This window comes from Temnothorax longispinosus, chromosome 5, assembly GCF_030848805.1.
Source record: "Temnothorax longispinosus isolate EJ_2023e chromosome 5, Tlon_JGU_v1, whole genome shotgun sequence".
In the NCBI taxonomy this organism is placed as follows: Eukaryota; Metazoa; Arthropoda; class Insecta; order Hymenoptera; family Formicidae; genus Temnothorax; species Temnothorax longispinosus.
In genome coordinates, this window is record NC_092362.1 from 10,881,543 (window position 1) to 10,901,634 (window position 20,092).

Here is a 20,092-nt window from a genome sequence, read left to right on the forward strand (position 1 = left end):
TTATTGTACTAACAATAAGTTATTTTTCCAATTTAACAACGGAACTTTTGCAAGGAAAAGACATACATATATACATGTTGGCCAAGAGTGGATTTCTAATATTCATTTATCATTTATGCTTCTTTTGTTCTTTGTTTCTTTAATTATTTTATCTTTTTATGTACAGAATATATTTCCATTTACAGATTTATTTACAGGTACGAAAAGAGACATACGAGCGTCGAGTACGATTCTCGCGGCTGGCGGCATTAGCTATAGCTATAGCGGGAAAGAAAGAGACAGCAGATTGTACATACATATGTCCGCAATCTTCTACCGTCCGAAGCTGGCCGAAGTGCCGAGCGCACACGGTCGCTCGCTTGTGTGCGTCATCCCTCCCTATGCGACCGTGCGACCAGAGGCCGATCACAGGCAGCACTATTGTATTTTTTTATTATTATCCCTATAATGAAATAGATATTTATTAGTTACTTGAATTTTACTTGGATACAATATTGAAACATACTTTATTTTATTATTTCAGTATCATATTATTTGAAAAGTTTGGAGGCTCAAAATTGCGTGACTTCTTACATTCCTCTCTAAAAAAGATTATGACCGACGAGTTGGTCAATAAGTTTACGTGGTCTGGTGGTGCTGAGTCAAAAAATTTTGGCGATACAAAAATTGTCCATATCTTATTATATCGTAAGACATTTTTTATATAATATACAACCAATCGTTGCAAAAATTCTCCTACAATTTTCATTGAAAAATTTCCACTCAATTTTTATTTGTTTATACCAAATGGCAAATGACTGGAGTTGTGCCAAAATATTTTCCATTGGTTAACTCTTTAAAATCTACAGCATGAATTTTCATACGGTTTTCTCACTTCTTTTTTTCGTTGATTTTTGTAAACAAGCAATAAAGGAACTAAGGTAACCGACTATACGAAAATTTATTGGTGAATTAGCCTTGTAGTGTAACTTTCAAATGTTTATTTTTATCTTTCAGTTGCAGCTCAAAATTGTCCGTTCTTCAAAGGGCCAGAGAGCAAAATGGAATTTAAAATGGACATCGCCAGGAGGTTTTGCGTGCGGCAAAGCAGAGAATCCGTACTAGATTTAAAAAAATGCATTTGTAACAGAAGAGCAGGGGATCCCGAAGATGATGGAACCAATGATGATCAAGAGTGTACATTACATCCGAGGAGATGACCGAATACGAATCGGATAATTAAACGCGTTTATCTACTATTATATATAGCATTTATGTTTTAGCGTTTATGTTTTAAAAATGTTTATAAAATGAAGTCAAGAGCTGAATATCATGCTTTTTTTTATGCTGGATCAGGGCCGCTAAAAAAGCCTTCGAGGAGGGTGAATGGGACAAAATCAGCACCAGAGAACGTGAAGCATTATAAGAGAGCGTAATATATGTATATAGAGCGTATATATATGAGAGCATGTATGTATACATATGTGAGAGCAATTAATGCTCATATATGACCGCACGCATGCGACACTCACGTGTGCAAATTTTAAAATAAAAATGTTTATAAAATATATTTTGTTTCTTTAATTTAACGTTTTTATAACTGCAATAGTACATATTACATAGATTAAAAAGTAGGGTACAAGATGAGAGCAATTGATGCTCATATGACCCGCACGCATGCGGCACTCACGCGTGCGAGTCATATGAGCATTATTTGAGGACGCATATGTCTAGCACTATATGAGTTCACGCCGTGCAAATTACCCGCACGACGTGCACGCGTCGTGAGCTCACTTAGCGGGCATTTTGTTATCTGGGCCATACATATTTATACATCGCGTAGTCCATACCCAGTAAGCAAAAAACCATTATTACAATGTTATTGCAACGATATTCTAGAACTTGTAATGTTGTTAAATATGTAGTTCTTAATGTTGTATAGAACATCATTATGAACATACTTTGACCACGATTCCGAAATTTCAGTAATGTTGAAATGGGAGTGCCATAACGTTGCAAATAACATTGCGCTAAGGTTTTTCTATCATTCCTGTAATGTTTTTGAGATCAAAATTTAAACGTACTATCAACTTTATTACAACTTTATTACAATATTATATTAAGATTACCGTAATGTTAATTCTAACATTTATTTAAAGTTCTTATTGATGTTTTATTTCTATTACAGGCAACATGTTTTCAATAAATATGCAATAGTAATAAAATATCTCAATATTTATTGTCTAATTATTATTTAGATTGCTTTTTTATAGACCAGGCTTGGACAACTTTGAGCTCCAGAACCACGACACTTCTTTTCTATCCACGGAAAGTAGGGGAGTGTCGTGGCTCCGGAGCTCGAAGTTGCCCAGGCCTGTTATATACCAATCTGCATTAGGGAATAATTCACTAATTATCATAAAAAAGTTTTATTTATATAAAAATAATATATACCATATATTACAGTTTTCAGTTTATCACAATAATATCTTTGGTGAAGATCACTGATCCTAGCGTAAGGTTTTGGGATAAAACTCATCTTTCAAATAAAAAAATTTGTTACTATAATAATCACTCGCGCGGAGCCACGCAAGTAAGATAATATATTTATCACTTCCTGAAAAATAAAAGTAGAACTAAATTAGTGAAAAAGCTACTTATAAATTATAACGCGGCAAACTATAATAATTTTATTTTATAGAGAGTATATACCAAAATACATTACATTACCTTTTTAATGTTTTTTTCTTTCCTTACGGACGTTTGCGAATCTGAACCACTCCATTACAAAGTGTTCAAAATCTTTTTCTGTATTCCGAGGGAATAATTGCTCTAAAAGCTTCTGGAATAAGAAAAATTCAATACAATTTATTGTTAGATGAAAGAAATAAATAATGTTAATTTAACGGCAATTAAAACTTATGATAATTATTGAAATAACACAAAAGTTTCCGGAATAGTTTACATATATACTAAATCGATCAAAAGTATTAGTTTATGGATATATATATTTTTCTTTTATTTTGTAAGAATTTTTAACGTGTATGTGTGTCCTGCTTTTTAACGATGATTGCCACAAAAAAATAGGAGACAATTTTAATAAATTCTGAGACATAAAACATAGCATTTAATACTGCAAGTAATATATACATCTCTTAAAAAATTACTTACTTACATCAGAAAATGTAGCACTCAAACTTTTTCTAATAAAATCCTTTTCATGTTTCCCTCCAATTAACATAACCTTGTTCACCTGAAAAATTTATACTTGTAACTAGACACTACAGACGCGCGCGCTTCGCGCGCGCCATTTAACTTTAACATTATGCTATTATATAATAATCGCGACACGACGCGGGACGATTAACCTCGCGACACGACGCGAGCTGTCACATCATGACACACACGACGCACTACACGCACGAAACTCGCCACACTCCGCGATGACAGTCCCTCACGGGATGAAGCAAGCTACGCGGCGCGGCAATCAATCGAGATAGCCAATCGGCATCGCGGAAAAGGAGGCTTCAATTTTACGATACAAACGAAATTCACTCAGGTAACACGCCTTTTTTAAAAGTGGATTCTATATAATGCAGTTTATTATTATAAATTGCAAGGAAAATAATTCAGAAGACTTTTAAAATATAATAACACATATTATGGGATATTATAGAACACATTAAAGGACATATATTATAGATATAAGTTTGTAAAAAGAGTCAGAGTAACCATTTTTGGTTTTAGACCCATTGGGTGCTCCTCTTCAAGATTCTATTTGATCGTTTTATACATAAAACATACAGTTGAATACATTATAGAGATTAATACAAATACATTTTGATTTTTGAAGGACACCATATTTGAAAACTTTACCGACAAAATTCTACCTTCTTTTAGAAAATTTACATATATCGCATTGGTTGCATAGAATTACAAATGCTTTTACATAATAAAAATAGGTGTAAATCAATTAGAGCATTTGCTCAATATATCACAAAAATGATTAAAAAATTTCAAAGTAAAGATCTCGAGCTGTCAATGTAAATATTTATCTGTTACAAAAATTGTACAACTTTTATATATTATCAGTATGTTTGGTCCGTTAAAGAAAATTGTAAAAAAATATTACTGTACCATTTCCATTAAATTTAAAAGCTTAAAAATATACGAAAAGTTTGCAAAAAGATTTTTATATATAAATACTTAATCTTTCTGCTAAATATGGTAAAACAAAGCAACACACATTTATATATAGAATATCTATATGCATAAAAGACTTGAACAATGTAGTGTGAATGCGTTAGTACTTATTTGATATGACGTTTGGATGATTTTGTCTGTATGTTACTGACACTTTTAGAGTTTTCATCTATTTTTTCATGTAATAAATTGTGTCATAAACAAAAAATATATGCATATGTTACGCCACAATCAAAATCACTATAAACATAGTAGATACAGATAATGCGCAATTACTATCTTTGCTATAGGCACTACATTGAAAATAATACCAAAAAATCGGTAAAAATTACAAGTCCTGGTGATCTCTTTGTCGACTCTAAATTGCAAATATTATATTTACTACTCTTGGAGAGAAAGGGAGAAAGAGGGAGAGAGAGGGAGAGGGAGAGGAGATATCTCTTACAGTCTTTTCTTAATTCTTAAATTTTTAAAGTCTGATTTTATTGTGTAAATTTATATCTACTACGATTATGTAACTACTAACCCGAAATGTTATTTGTAAATGTTTATAGAATTAATTATAATTGTGATAAGCAGCTTTACTTACAACTTGCATGAAAGCTTCTGGATCAGTTTTTAGCATATCTTCAAATTGTCAATGGAAGATAAGGGGAGATATTGTCCAATCTTTGTATCTTGTATAATACTTTCCTCAGAATATTGTTCAGCCTCGCGGTCCGAGTACATCAAAAATATGTTCGATCCTTAATACTTTGGTATATTTCTTTTCTTCTGCAAATCTCTCTCTTATATATAGGTCGAAAAATAGATCTTGAATCACCAGCTACCTATTTACAGCACATATAGATAATTGAGTTCTTATCATTAATATGCAAGTTTTAGAATATAATAATTACCCATATAAAAATGTTGTATACAATTAAAAGTGCTCGACAGCACAAGCACAAACGTATACGTATATATGACACACTCACGCATCATACGTATATGTAAGATAATGCGACTACAGTCTCCAGAACTATTACTGCTTCCGATTGGCTGTTGCGACAAGCGTGCGTCTGCTCATGATCTCGACGCGCTCAAACAGCTGAAAATAATCGGCAGTAAATTGCAAGAAAATAGCAAATAATTCCACTATATAGCTTCTACCGATACCCAAAGAACGTTATTTGTAGTTAACCTAAATTATAGGTTATAGATCATTATATCAGCTACGACTATTCATAGCACGTATGGTTAATTGAGTTCTTATTATTAATATACTTACTTATATATAAATATACTGTAAATAAAGAGCACTCCGCACTGCTCGATCCACACGCGTGTATACGCACTCACGCATCGTACGTAGGATAATGTACGCATCATGGCTGTTGTCTGTCGCGATGAGCGTTGCGCACAATATGAAACAATAACATTCTAACAACAGAAAATTAATATACTATCAACGTTATTTCCAAGTCCAAATTACAAGGAATTTTGAACTGTTGCATTGATCTCAAATAAATGTCAGAGTAACATTTGAAAAATATTTTCTGTAACGTTTTTAAAATATTTTAACAACATTCAGAAAAATCATATTACGAAATAATATTTTTCAAATATGTGTATAATATTATTAAAAAACGTTTAAAAAATACACATAAAGTCAATATTTCTAAACGTAAATTTAATGTTCCTTGCTTACTGGGTACTATATGTCGATGACGTTATTTTGCTTAGTGCTCTTCTACAATAGGTGTTTTTAGCCCTAAGCCCTAAGAAATTGACCAATCTCACACAGCAAAACTTGTTTCAGAAAGCTTTCCGAAAGATAACTTGGAAATTAATATTGAAATGTATAATTGAAATCATTCAGAAATATTTCTGAAACGTTTTATCAAAATAATATATCATTGAAAGCTTTCCAAAAGATAACTTGGAAATTAATATTGAAATGTAACATTAAAATCATTCAGAAGTATTTCTGAAACGTTTCATCGAAATTATTTATGACCCTTTTCACTGAAATATTTCTGAAATATTACGAAATATTTCAGAGAAATATTTTGTACGTAATGTCTAAAATACATATCATTGAAAGCTTTCCGAAAGATAACTTGGAAAATAATATTAAAATGTAACATTGAAATTATTCAGAAGTAAAAACTTGAATCGTCAGTGAATAATTAACAATTAGCAAAAGAATTATGTTCGACCCAACTGGCAAATTTTATTGTTCACAAAACGCTACGTTTCGACCGCAGATTTCGGTCCTTTTCAAGCGTATAGAAACACTAATATTAATTATTAGTCAGACATAATGTCCAAACTACGCCGAATCTAAAAACTAAACATCAAAAATTGTGGCACGCAACAATATAAGTATAAGTCCAAAAATAATTATATAAATCAAAACTTACATATTTGTGCGTTAAATTCACAGAAGTAAAATACAATTTAAACGGCATTTTCGTTACTCATTTATGTCAAAGGGCATGTAAGAGCCGTGCGGTGGTAACATTGTAACTGACGAGGAACAGACAAGTAATAAACAAACTAATGATGTCAATATTAAAAGCCAGAGCGTGGAGAGGGAAACAGAGAAGAAGGAGATAGAATTATGTTTTTTTTATAATATGTTCGTAGAGAGCGTTAAGATTCTTCGTGTCCTTTTGTAAATTAATGGTGTCAGCAAATTTTTTAATAAAAAATATCTCCGCTGATTCCCTCTTTCTAATCTGTCTCTTCTTATGTATTAGTTCTGGCTTCCCCCAATCGAAATCATGCCCATAGGATGTTCAATGCTCACTCACTACAGAATGCTTGCTCGCCGGTTTTCTGATATCGTTCTAGTGTTCTTTGAGACGTGTGCACAAATGTCTTTTTGTCTGCCCAATAAACGTAGCATTGCAATTTTTACATCTCTACGAACATAGTTGGGCCAAACATAATTTTTTTGCTAATTATTCAAAAGTATTTCCGAAATGTTTCATCAAAATCATATCATTGAAAGCTTTCCAAAAGATAACTTGGAAATTAATATTGAAATGTAACATTGAAATCATTCAGAAGTATTTCTGAAACGTTTCATCGAAATCATTTATGACCCTTTTCACTGAAATATTACGAAACATTTCAGAGAAATATGCAACGACGTCGCTAGGCGGCGCATAATGGTAAGACTAACTCGCAAGTAAATTTCAGTTGGGATCTAATATAAACAGGCCTCCGGCGAATCAAAATCATGACTATGATCAAGAATATGTTTTACGAAGGACAGGAAATTGTTCCGGATGACCCTATACAGGGTGATCCGAAACAATTTGTATGAGAAAAAGTATCTGAAATATTTCCCATATATTTTTGAAACATTTCAAAGATATTTTCGAAGCATTTCAGAGATATTTCTTAGGCATTTTAGAAATATTTCTTAAGCATTTCAGAGATATTTCTTAAGCATTTCAGAAATATTTCTGAAGCATTTCAGAAATATTTCTGAGATTTCAGAAACATTTCTATTTTCAAAGCGCTACCAAGTGGATAAAAATTTGTAAGAATGTTCTTTTAGTCTTCCTGATGTGCTACAAAAAAAGTAGAAACGAATCCACTAAACGGTTGCTGAGATATAACGATTTTAATTTTCACTGATTTTACACGTATTTTTATGGGAAGAGACAATTTTGACGGATAAAACAGCTAAAAAAATGTTGAAGGAGCGCTACCAATATTTTGAATTTTTTTGTACATCTAGTATACAAATAGATGAAACTATCTGTCAAGTTTCAATTGTCTTCACTACACCGTTTTAAAGAAATAAATTAATAATTAATGATAATTAATTATTAATTAATAATTAATAATTAATTTTATTAATAATTTGACGTTATAAAGTTGAAATCAGGGCATTTTTACTGCCAAAAGTTTAGGCTCATAAATTACAAAAATTGCAAATAATACTGGAAAAAACATTTGTAACGTAAAAAATACCTTTGTAGGAGTAAAAATAAGACTCCTACTATCATTTGAGTATCTTACATCTAGATTTACTATGCGTTAGGCGTAGATATTCAAGTATTTCAAATTTCATGCACTTTTGTCTAAGATTGTACCAGTGATACATCCTTAAGGCTTAGGGCTTAAAACACCTATTGTAGATGGGGACTTAACAGCTTGACGTTTTGCGTACTTTTAATTCGCTGAAAATCATGGCAACTGCTGAGTGAACGTGTTGAGACTTTAGGTGCGTTTAGAATCGTTCAGCAGCGAATCATATGCCAGTATTCATAATCGGTTCTTATATTTAAGATCATCTTAAGTACAATCTTAAGATGTCATTAACCAATTACAGAGCCGTATTAGCATCTTAAAATATTACTTAAGACGGTCTTGAAATAAGACCTGATTATGAATACCGGCCATAAAACAGTTGCAATACTAGGCCAGTCATATCCCAGATATATAACACAGATATATAACAATTATATTGCCATTATATAACCAAATGTAACACGCTATATAACACAATTGTATCAGGTTATGTACACGTTAGTTGTAATTTCCCACTCATGGATTATTGCAGTTATATAATATAAATATAGCGGTGTTATATAACATTTATATGGCAGTAATATAATTTAAAGCATTATTGTTATATAACTGCAGTGTAACCGTTATCGTACGTACATTAGTCTAATATTAGACTAATTTAGGAGGTTGACCTTCCAATTAATCTTCCCAGGTTGCAACCACCATGAATCGTTTTGATTTGAGGTGCTATAAGTGGGATTTATTTTGCTAAGCAAAATTAACGCGCAATAAAAAGTTATTAACAATATTATTAACAAAAAACGCGATATTTTTATTTTTTCTCAAATATCTCAAAAACTAAGCAAGATAGGGTAACTAACTATACGGATCTTTTTTGTAGAGCGTAAAATTATCTACAATAATGATCTGAACAACATTTATCGTCAAGTCAGTCATTTAGCTTGCACGCGCCGTCAAAGTCCAAAACTTGGATCCCGAAAACCTTCGATTTCATCGTTTTTTTATGTTGCGCCGGTGATTTTTTTCCGTCATTTAAAATAAAATTAAAAATCCTCCAAAAATGAGACATCATCTGAGAACTACAAAGAATACTTTTCACAGTGTAACCGATTCTTTAGACCTTTTTTTTTTAGTTTAGCTGTAAGCAAAAAATTTAGATTTTTTGGAATAGTCTTAATTTTTTGCTGTTTTATTCAGGCCTTTGAATTTATTTGAGACGAATTTTATTGTATGCATCTTGTTGTGGACAAAATTTGCAACAAAAAAGAACCCTTGTATTTTTTTCGTACGACGATCAACGCTGATTTTTTTATTGACGCGCAAAGTTATCCAATATTGCGCACAGGTCAGATAACGCTTGTTTTACACTAAAATAATTATTTTTTATTAAAATTCACGTAATTTTTCGCATTATTATTGAACCATATTGCAAAAAACAGTTTTGCCTTATGGTTCAATAATAATGCAAAAAAATCACATAAATTTTAATAAAAAATAATTATTCCTTGAGCTCCTTGAGCTCGAAAAATAATCGATTGTGATTGGTCTATTTTCTTACGGCCTTACAATTATGACTAAAACTTTGTTACGTGCAATGGCCTTACTATATTTAATACGCGTATCAAGTATCAAGTAATCGATGTAAACTAGGCCAATATGACTAGCCTATACTGGTTGCGTTCCGATATTCACTGTCAGTACTGAAAATCTATACGGCCGGTATTCATAGTCGGTTTTCTTATATTTAAGACCGTCTTAAGTACAATCTTAAGATGTCATTAACCAATCACAAAAGCTGTATTAGCATCTTAAAACATTACTTAAGCCGGTCTTAAAATAAGAACCGACTATGAATACCGGCCTACGTTACGTAAACTATAGATTTTCAGTACTTGCAGTGAATATTGGAACACAGCCACTGTTGCGTTCTACTGAACGCAGCCATTGCCTGTTCCTGTTGCCTGCGTTTTTCATTGTGCATCCAGTTTTAAGCGGGGAGCACACACTTCTGCATAACGCATAATGCGTAAGCATAAGTAAATTGATTGGTCTATTTTCTTATGCACATGTGTATGGACAATCAATTTTCTTATGCTTACGCATTATGCGTTGTGCAGAAGTGTGTGCTCTCCGCTTTAAGCTATATCCACACAAACTTGAATAAACCCATAAACATAAGCATAAGAGAATTGATTGGTCCATATGCATGTGCATAAGGAAATAGACCAATCCGTTTCTTTATGCATATGGTTATGCACCTATGCAAGTTTGTCTGGATAGACCTTAAGGTCTATCCAGACAAACTCGCATAGCGCATAAACGTAAGCATAAGGAAATTGATTAGTCCATATATGTATGTATGTACCGGGTGGTAAAAAATTATATGTCATGGCTTTGACAGATGATTCTCCAGATCGAGATCGGTAAAGATCTGAAAAAAGTTGCATCCGCAAAATTGATCTTGACCTTGAAATTTAAGGTCAAACTTTTTTATTGGCTTAAAAAATTCTGCTCATCAAGAGGAACAAAAGTCTTAAAGAGACCATAGGTCGCAAATAAACTCTTCAACCCAAAAGAAAACCATAAAGTTGAAAAAATTGGGATATGTGATTTTGTCGCGAATATTGATAAAAGAAGTTCTGTCTTTCTCTATCGACAAACTGACAAATCAATTCATGCTTTTCTTTTCCCTCAGGAACAGAGAAAACTCATGTTCCGCTACCAACATAAGCAGTCTATGTTAATATGTCATGATTTAAATCGATTTATCATTTATATTAATTATATTAATATATGTGGCGGCTGGCCCTATCGCGCCTAAGGGCCTTGGCACATAGAAAAACTTAAGCAGTAAGAAATCAACAGTATGGATTCGCTACCGCTTAGGGCCGTGCCTTAAGTTCTTGACTGTGATTGGCTGATTTGCTTACTGCTTGAGTTTTACTGCTTAAGTTTTTCTATGTGCCAAGGCCCTTAGGCGCGATAGGGCCAGCCGCCACATATATTAATATAATTGATATAAATAATAAATCGATTTAAACCATAGACATATTAACATAGACTGCTTATGTTGGTAGCGGAACATGAGTTTTCTCTGTTCCTGAGGGAAAAGAAAAGCATGAATTGATTTGTCAGTTTGTCGATAGAGAAAGACAGAACTTCTTTTATCAATATTCGCGACAAAATCACATATCCCAATTTTTTCAACTTTATGGTTTTCTTTTGGGTTGAAGAGTTTATTTGCGACCTATGGTCTCTTTAAGACTTTTGTTTTTCTTGATGAGCAGAATTTTTTAAGCCAATAAAAAAGTTTGACCTTAAATTTCAAGGTCAAGATCAATTTTGCGGATGCAACTTTTTTCAGATCTTTACCGATCTCGATCTGGAGAATCATCTGTCAAAGCCATGACATATAATTTTTTACCACCCGGTACATACATGTGCATAAATAAGGGCGATAAGGGCTATCGCACACAAAATTGCATATGCTGCATAAGCATTGCATAAGACCGCTGGACCAATGAACATCTTATGTAAATCGATATGGTGACTTTATGCTGGATGCTCATTGGTTTAGCGGTTTTATGCTACGCTTAGGGGCTGCGCACAATGAAAGAAATAGGGAACAGAGAACAGGGAATAAGGAACAGTTCAATATTAATATATAAAATTTATTAACATATGTAATTTATTAACACAGAATAGACAAACAGAGGAACAGCGCTAAGGAACAGTGATGAAATTTTATTCTATTTCTGTATGCCATATGCACAATAAATATGTTAATATTAAACTGTTCTCTATTCTCTATTCCCTGTTCCGGGTTCCCTATTCCTTTCATAGGCCTCGTTTACACCGATCACTTGATACGCGTATTAAATAGTAAATAACTAGTAAATAAGTCTGATTATTGGCTGATCAGTTCAAATATACTATTTGATACGCGTATCAAAAGATCGGTGTAAACTATTCGTATGTATTTGACCGGAAATGAATGTCCGGGAAAGAATTTACCATATAAAATTGTTTGTATTTTGTATGAAGACTTTTGAAGTGCAATTGAAAAGGTTTGTGAGTCATTCGTTTAATTGTAATTAATTAATTATTTTTACACCATGCATTTAGCCGAAATAGATAAATTAATAAAAGTTTTTATACGGAATTGATTGTATTTTGTATGAAGAGTTATTAAGTGTGATTAAAAAGGTTTGTGAGTCACCCAGATAATTTTAATTAAATATTTATAAACTCGGTAATTAGCCGAAATATAGATTTTTAGTTATTCATGTTAAAAGAAGTAGGCGCTAGTGTTTTCGAAGGTCCGTCTGCAATCAGAATTAATATGAACGTTTTAAAAATTATTTTATACTGAAATAAATAAATATACAGGCTAATAAAGCCTGTAGCTATAAGCGATAGTTGCTAATTAAGTTTGTAAAGATGTACCAGCTGTGCAGGGTGAAGAGCAGGTTATCTCAAACGCCCTGCCACAACCCAATTAAAAGAGACTCAAATGTCATTACCGCTGAGAAGTACTTTTTGCCATTTAAGTTAGCATGTCAGAGCAACTGGATTGTCCATTGCGTTCCACCTTGAATTTTTTTTACAGTCGTTTATTAGGATTGCCCTACTTTTAAATTGAGCGCTTTTAAATGTATTATTATTAAATTACCGATATCGATATATTATTAGTAATTTAATATTAAAACTTGACAGAGTGACGTAAACTAATTCGCTCATAGTATTATAACAAAGTATTATGCGTTCAACCTCTCAAAAGCTAATAGCTTCTTTACTATGCTCTCTCTTTATGTCGATCGACTCAGATAAAAATCTCCGAAGTCTTTCTTTCTCTCGCGATATTCCTAGAGTAAAACTGTACAAAAGCTCTACGAAATTGACGATATTTTTCACGGATCTGGTTCGAGTCTCGGCTCTTGAGGAAGGTGCGCATGTAGAAAGAGTACGCCAACACAGTTTATCCTGCAATGCTAAATGGTTATCAATTCTCTATAAGTTCTGTCCCAGGTAGCGCACATGGTCTTTTTGACGTCAATTTAAGGTCATTTTTCGTCCAAGACGTCATATGTCATTTATATGACGTGTATTTGGCGTCTTATTGTGGACGAAAGTATGACGTCATGAAAAGGACATGAATTAGACGTTATTTTAAGACCAAATTTGGTACACAATTTTATTTTTATTTTTTAAGTTTTTCTTAATTAAAACAGACCCATATATATTATAGCATGAAGCTTGCAAGAGAATGCAGGAACGTTACAAGTTGCAATGCAATGTTGTAGACACAATTGCAACATTTCGTTGAAATATTAGAACAACATTGCAGAAATATTATAAGAATAATAGAAAATATAGTACTATAACTTACTCCGTGAACATATATGCACATACATAAAGTAAAGATTGATTTTTTTTAGATTTGTTTTTTTCAAATTTGATTTCTAATTATTTTTCAACTTTGATTCAATTTATTAAAAAAATTCTTTATTTTGTCAGGTAAAGTACAGGCGTTCTCATATATTGTTAACATTATTATATTAATATTATATTATGTTAAATATACGAATTTTATATTAATAATTATTGTACATTAATTGTAATTATGTTATTATTTTTAATATTTACCGGTTATTATCATTAAACAATTTTTGAACACTATAAAGATATGTTATATAGGAGTATTAGCAACAAGGAAGCGCCAGAGTCAAAGGATCACCACTAGTCCGTTCGATCATCGATGTCAAGCAACGTTAAGTGCGGTACTGACTTTGGATGGGTGACCGCGCGGCTGTATGCACACATGACATGTACATAATAAATGTATTTTCTTTTTTTTTGTTTTTCTAAAATTCTTAATTCACAAAAGCATAACGGCATATACATACCTTTAAATGACTTATATTTATGTCATTTTTAGAGCATTTATAAAATTATTATAAACTTACGTTATATGGGTGTTTCTACGTAAATAGCGTTTTTTACTGTCCAAGCTTGTTATATGTTCATGATTGAGAGGAGGGTAAGCAAGCGTTGTGAAAGTTCACTACTGCATCGTATTTGAAGTATCGCACAATAATCTGCTAATTGGGGAGTGGCTTATCCAATGGAAACATGCAGAAACTCCTAAAAATGTCAGTTACCTGGCCTGTTCATTGTCGAAAATTCTCTATTCCAGTTACACTTACTCCCTCCAATTGCAAACTCAATTAAAAATTTCCCATGTTTATTCAATCATAATATAGAACTAAGATTTTAACATCATTATTAAACATAAATCTCCCTTTGGAACCGAAAAAACCGGCTTCAAACTTGGTCCGGACATATAGAGTAAAATTGCACATTTTGAATTTTACCGCGGTTCCGCTATGTTGCATCGATTCAATGGGAGTCTGGTGTGGAGATTTCAAGAATTGGACATCAGGTGTGTTGTTTACATTGTTGGTGGTTGGTTGTTTTGAGCGTGATACAATCGTAATCGTGTATTTCACTTGAGAAAAGGTATGTCATAAAATTACGCGTCATTTGCCTGGCACATCTTTTTTTATTATATCGCAGTAAATTTTTCCTTCTAGTGGTAAAATTCTGATGATATTCGGTAGGCTAAACTTGATTTTTAATGGAAATTGGTTTACGTCAATTCAGGAGAAAGTGAGATTAATTCAACCATGAAATGTCAGTCTACTGGCATGTCATTCACCTGGCCATTCGCATTCATGGGTTTGACGTTGAAATAAAATCAAACACGGTAAAAAACGTTGAAATAAAATGATTTTTATATTTACAGATGGTTAAAAAAGCGACTCCACGATGTGGAGTCGCTCTAGAAAATGTGTCAAAAATGGTAAACCGGCATTTATCAAATTAAATTTTTTTGCTAATTGTGAATTTATCTCGGGAATAAGTAATTTTAGGAATTTTTTTGACATTTCCTCTCAAAATCACTCATTGTTGAGGTAATTCAATATTTTACTAGACATGCAAAGTCGACTCATTACCGCACTTTACCAGATCACTGATGAATAAGCTATTACTTTCAGGTTTTTGATGTTGTAGTACGCTGGCTTTCAGGGTATGTTTCACTCAAAAACAGGGAAAAAAAATTTTTTTTAGGTATGTTTGAAATTGAGAGATTTGCAATCTAAAAAAACGCTATTTACGTAGAAACACCCATATACTGATGTAAATTTGACGTCACTTATGCTGTGACAAATGGCCGTCAATATAGAGTCATTTAGACGTTATACTGACCGTCAGTTTGTCGTACGTTCTGGCGAATGCGTACGTAAAAAAGACGTCTAATTGACAACGTTGTGCTACCTGGGGTATTGTTTACACATAAATTATAGAACATCTCTTTTTTTTCGATGTCCTGTGAAATTGTATAATAGAGTTACAAATAAAGATAAAGCCACACTTTACGTATAATCTGATTCAGTCTTTGCTAATGTTACATAATAACGTGCGAAAGAACTAACAGTTAGACTATTTAAGAAACTATTTAAGAATTTTAATTGATACTGGAAGCATAAAACTGTTCAGCTAGCTTTACACAAGATATTGGTTTTCTTTTTTATGAAATTGTCAAATTATGATTATGATACATTTCTACATTATCACCAGCATCAAATCTAATCTTATTTATCGTGATACTCTTGAGAAACTGTTAATCCATTGTCTTAACTCGATCGCGGCGCAGAACTGCGTCCACCAATATTGTTCCTCTCCCTCCAATCGATTCCCGTAAAAGCTGTCTACATATTGAACAGTCGATACAACGATGACGGATTAGTCTGAAATTAAGCACACGTTAACAATCACTCTTCTTACTAAAATCACAATTCTCTTTTCAATCGCATACCTTGATTATGACCACGGTCTTACACACAGGTCTGGAAACTCAGACCGATTTTGGTGGTGGGGGATGGTCGTTTTAGCAAGGAACAATTTATTTCACGGCGTTGTCACCATGCATCGCTGTCATCGCGAAGTGTAGATGGTAACCCATGGTAACGTGACAACAATCTTTTAATTGCGCTTAATTCAAGTGCATTTTTGAAAATGACATTTTATGACATTTTTTGATGACATTTCTTTGAGCTAAGTTGAAAGACTTTTTTCAGTTCTTGAGGACATGGACAGCGACATGGATTGAAAATAACATCTTTCTTTTGTAAATCTTTTTTTATATGACATTTTCTTTCTTTAAATAACTGTCACAGTAAAAAGGTTAGTATCGACCTTAATTGTGTGTACAACTGCATTGATATTTCTTGGAATGAGAATGTAAATATTGTGAATATACTTGTAAATTAACTATGGATTTTCAAAACGGGTTATTATTTACTTCATTATTTACTTCCTAAAGACTTATAGCCTTCAACTTTTTAATTAATCTTATAAAACCGAGGCATACATAAGGTAAGAATCAGAATTAATACAAGTCGACCGCGCTCATACCGCGTCATCTTTAAATAGTGTAAATTAAGAATAAATTATCAATTTATTAATTTGCGCATTCGTATAATAAAAGATTTCAAACGTTTTTTCTTAATACAAAGTTATTTATTATTCCTTTCCTCATTTGGAACTTCAATTATTGCCTATCTGACACTCACGATTTTGAATTTACTAATTACTATTTCCGTCCTTGTCCCACCACATAGTACATACACTGACGGATGGCAGCGACTCTTGCGGTCAAAAAGCGAGTTATTTTCTTCGTCGCTAAGACGACCATCCCCCACCACTAGAGTTTCCAGACCTGTGTGTGACCGTGATTATGACAGACCAGCACGGGAGTCAGATCGTCGGCAGCAGGTATGCCTCTTTCCGACGCCATGGAGAAGAGATTCATGATGGTAGTCGCGCAACGAAATACACACTGCAACTTATTCCTAGGAGTTTTATACGCCGATATCACAGCCAATTCAGCCTGCGCCCATGACCAGGGGCATTCGTAATGATAAACTTTTGAAATGTGTAGGTCCCTGTGATTTGGAGTTACGACTTTTGCCAACTTATTGATGTGACCGTGAAAAAGCTGGTCCCTATATACATCTCCATCTTCATTTAGATAGAGCGCATTGTGGTATACCCGTGCCATGACGGTTCTTTCCACCACGACTCTCGCCAAATCTAACTAGTTGACGCTTGCCGCTGAAAGTAAAAAGTAAGTTCAGACGTCTCTGAGCACTCCGCTAAGATCAATTGCGAGATAAATAATTATATTCATGTACATTGCCAAATCGGATCGTTGTCCATTTCCACGTGGATCTTCCCTAGAAAATTATCCACGTACGAGATCCCGTTTCTCGTCAGCTAGCGTAAGCTTTTTAAACTCTTCGCAGAAACGCAGGAGGAAAGCCTTCTTTTTTTCCAAAAATACCCTCACAAACGGATACAAGATGATTATTGATAGCATCCCAATCGCACTTAACTCGCACGCATAATCTGAAAAATATTATTATTAAACAGTTAACATCTTACATTTAAACATCTTACATTTACTTATACATTACATAGGGTAGACCGGGGCACGTTGTCACACATTTGGTTCAATATTTTTTATATTTTTTACATTCAATATTTAAGAGTACTTTGATGTGCCAAAATTTCGAGAGAACCCTCAGCTTCAATTGGACAGTATCGAATTTTGTGTGATTGTTACTCTACAGTTGTTACATAACAATAAATAACGACAGGTCGCTTGTGACAACGTGCCCCGTGACCGGGGCACGTTGTCACATCAAATGTAATTGCATGCAAAATGTTATCCAAACTGTATTTAACGTAAATATCAATATATTATAGTGCACTGCAATGTAAAAAAGTAAAATCCTTCACAGAAACATTTATTTTATTTCAAAAAAGTACAAAAAGCACGAAGTTTTCGTCTTAATCTAAATACAAGAATTCCACTCGAATGCGCAACTTATTGATAAATATTTTTTCTTTTATAATCATGTCGGTGATTAAACATAAAATATTTTTATTTGTTATCGTCATCCGAAGATTCGCAATAGATTCCCATCAAATTCGTGACAACGTGCCCCGAGGGCATTTTTTTACTTCAAACAGCCTCATGGCCGACACGTTTGAGATATTCATAAGGTTAGGTATTGCACGCGGTAGGTAAAAGTACATACTTTAAGATAATATTGTTAGTTTTATGTTCTAAACTCAGAGTTACAAACTTATTCTATGTCTTACATGATACGCGCGCGCTATATAGATTAACCTATTACGATTGGTGGAAATATAAATCACTAGCATGAGACTTTCACTTCTATATATTTTTATGTTTCCGGACGTTGCTTCCGCCTTCTTCTTGCAAGACTTTTCGTATTTCCGTTGAACGTGCAAAACAGCGACCTATTGTATTACCTTTTATCGTAATAAATCAGTTGGAAAAGATATCCTCGATTATTCTGCGCCATCAAATATAAAGGTCTATTTTGAAAAAACATAAGCTTCATGTTTAGTACGTTGAATATTAGACAATAAAATTTTACTTACGGTCGCAAAAAACTTTCAAGTTGATTTTACGTCAACACGGCTGGAGTAATCTCAACACTGTAAACACACCAAAGATGGGCATACACTAACACGTTTTGGGAATGATGGGTGCTGCCCTCTGGTTATTAGTTTTTTAAATAAAGCCGATGTGACAACGTGCCCCGTGTGACAACGTGCCCCGGTCTACCCTACAAAGATGATATTTATATATAAACAGTACCTATCTAAGTGAGCTAATGTCAACAGCAATCCCTGACGACATCTGATTAAATATGCGATATAAGGAGATCGCTTTTGATAATCCTCTCAAAGTGATTTGAAGAGCTTTCTACATCCATCGTCATTAAATAGACGCACGCAATGTAAAGTTTCATGAAGATGAGCTAATTAGACTTAGCTAACTAAGACTTAGCTCAGCTTCAGTTTTGCCGTTTGCTATGACAGAACCCTCCTGCTGATGTTCCCCATCAAGCTCCCCCCCCTCACGTTCTCTTTCTCCGCCTGAGTCTCCATTCGCGCGAAGATCACGTTGATCATCTGCGTGAGAGTCGCACAGGCTGTTGTTTGATTCACCAGGTTGCGCGACGACAAGTAAACGTTGTAAACAGTACGAATTGTTAACAGTACCGTACCCTCGTATACCTCCACATGCTGGCTTGTCATTACAGTCAGCAGAGTTTTAATAATCTGCAGCTGCACACTCTCATCGGTCTGTGGACCGGTGAAGCAACCGCAAATTGTCTCGACAATGCGCACAATCAGCAGCTTGTTAGGCTCCGTTGAATCAGGCACATTGCCAGTGAGATGGCTATATGCGATTAACTTCTGCAGGCTGTCCAGTGCTGTGTCACCACAATCCGTAGTGACTAGCTTTGACATGCTGACTCAAATGGCAAGAAGTACTTCTCAACGGTAATGACATTTGAGTCGCTCTTAATTGGGCTGTGGCCCAATTAAGGGCGTTTGAGATAATCTCTTCACCCTGCACAGCTGGTGTACATCTTTGATCTCGTTACGGAGGTCCTCTGCAAGATGGAAATATGAGTGACAAACTTAATTAGCAACTATCGCTTATAGCTACAGGCTTATTAGCCTGTATATTTATTTATTTCAGTATAAAATAATTTTTAAAACGTTCATATTAATTCTGATTGTAGACGGACCTTCGGGAACACTAGCGTCTTCTTCTTTTAACATGAATAACTAAAAATCTATATTTCGGCTAATTACCGAGTTTATAAATATTTAATTAAAATTATCTCTGGGTGACTCACAAACCGTTTTAATCACACTTCATAACTCTTCATACAAAATACAAACGATTCCGTATAAAAACTTTTAT

At 33.6% G+C, this 20,092-nt stretch overlaps 1 protein-coding gene and 1 long non-coding RNA gene across 3 annotated transcripts; both read right to left on the reverse strand.

Annotated features, from left to right (window-relative positions):
- Window positions 1-2,392: 2,392 nt before the first annotated feature.
- Window positions 2,393-5,656, reverse strand: LOC139813267 (uncharacterized). 2 transcript variants are annotated; one of them, XR_011732104.1, is made up of 6 exons: window positions 5,453-5,656; window positions 5,082-5,272; window positions 4,772-5,012; window positions 3,155-3,232; window positions 2,710-2,821; window positions 2,393-2,596 (listed from the first exon to the last, which is right to left on the reverse strand). It is a non-coding gene; the product is annotated as an uncharacterized lncRNA (long non-coding RNA). The 2 variants fall into 2 exon arrangements; XR_011732103.1 differs by having other exon boundaries at window positions 3,151-3,232.
- Window positions 5,657-16,981: 11,325 nt separating this feature from the next.
- On the reverse strand, window positions 16,982-17,338 carry LOC139813450 (GTPase-activating protein and VPS9 domain-containing protein 1-like). The gene has a single exon (XM_071778962.1). It carries the CDS (start codon window positions 17,336-17,338, stop codon window positions 16,982-16,984), a length of 357 nt encoding a protein of 118 aa, XP_071635063.1.
- Window positions 17,339-20,092: the final 2,754 nt, after the last annotated feature.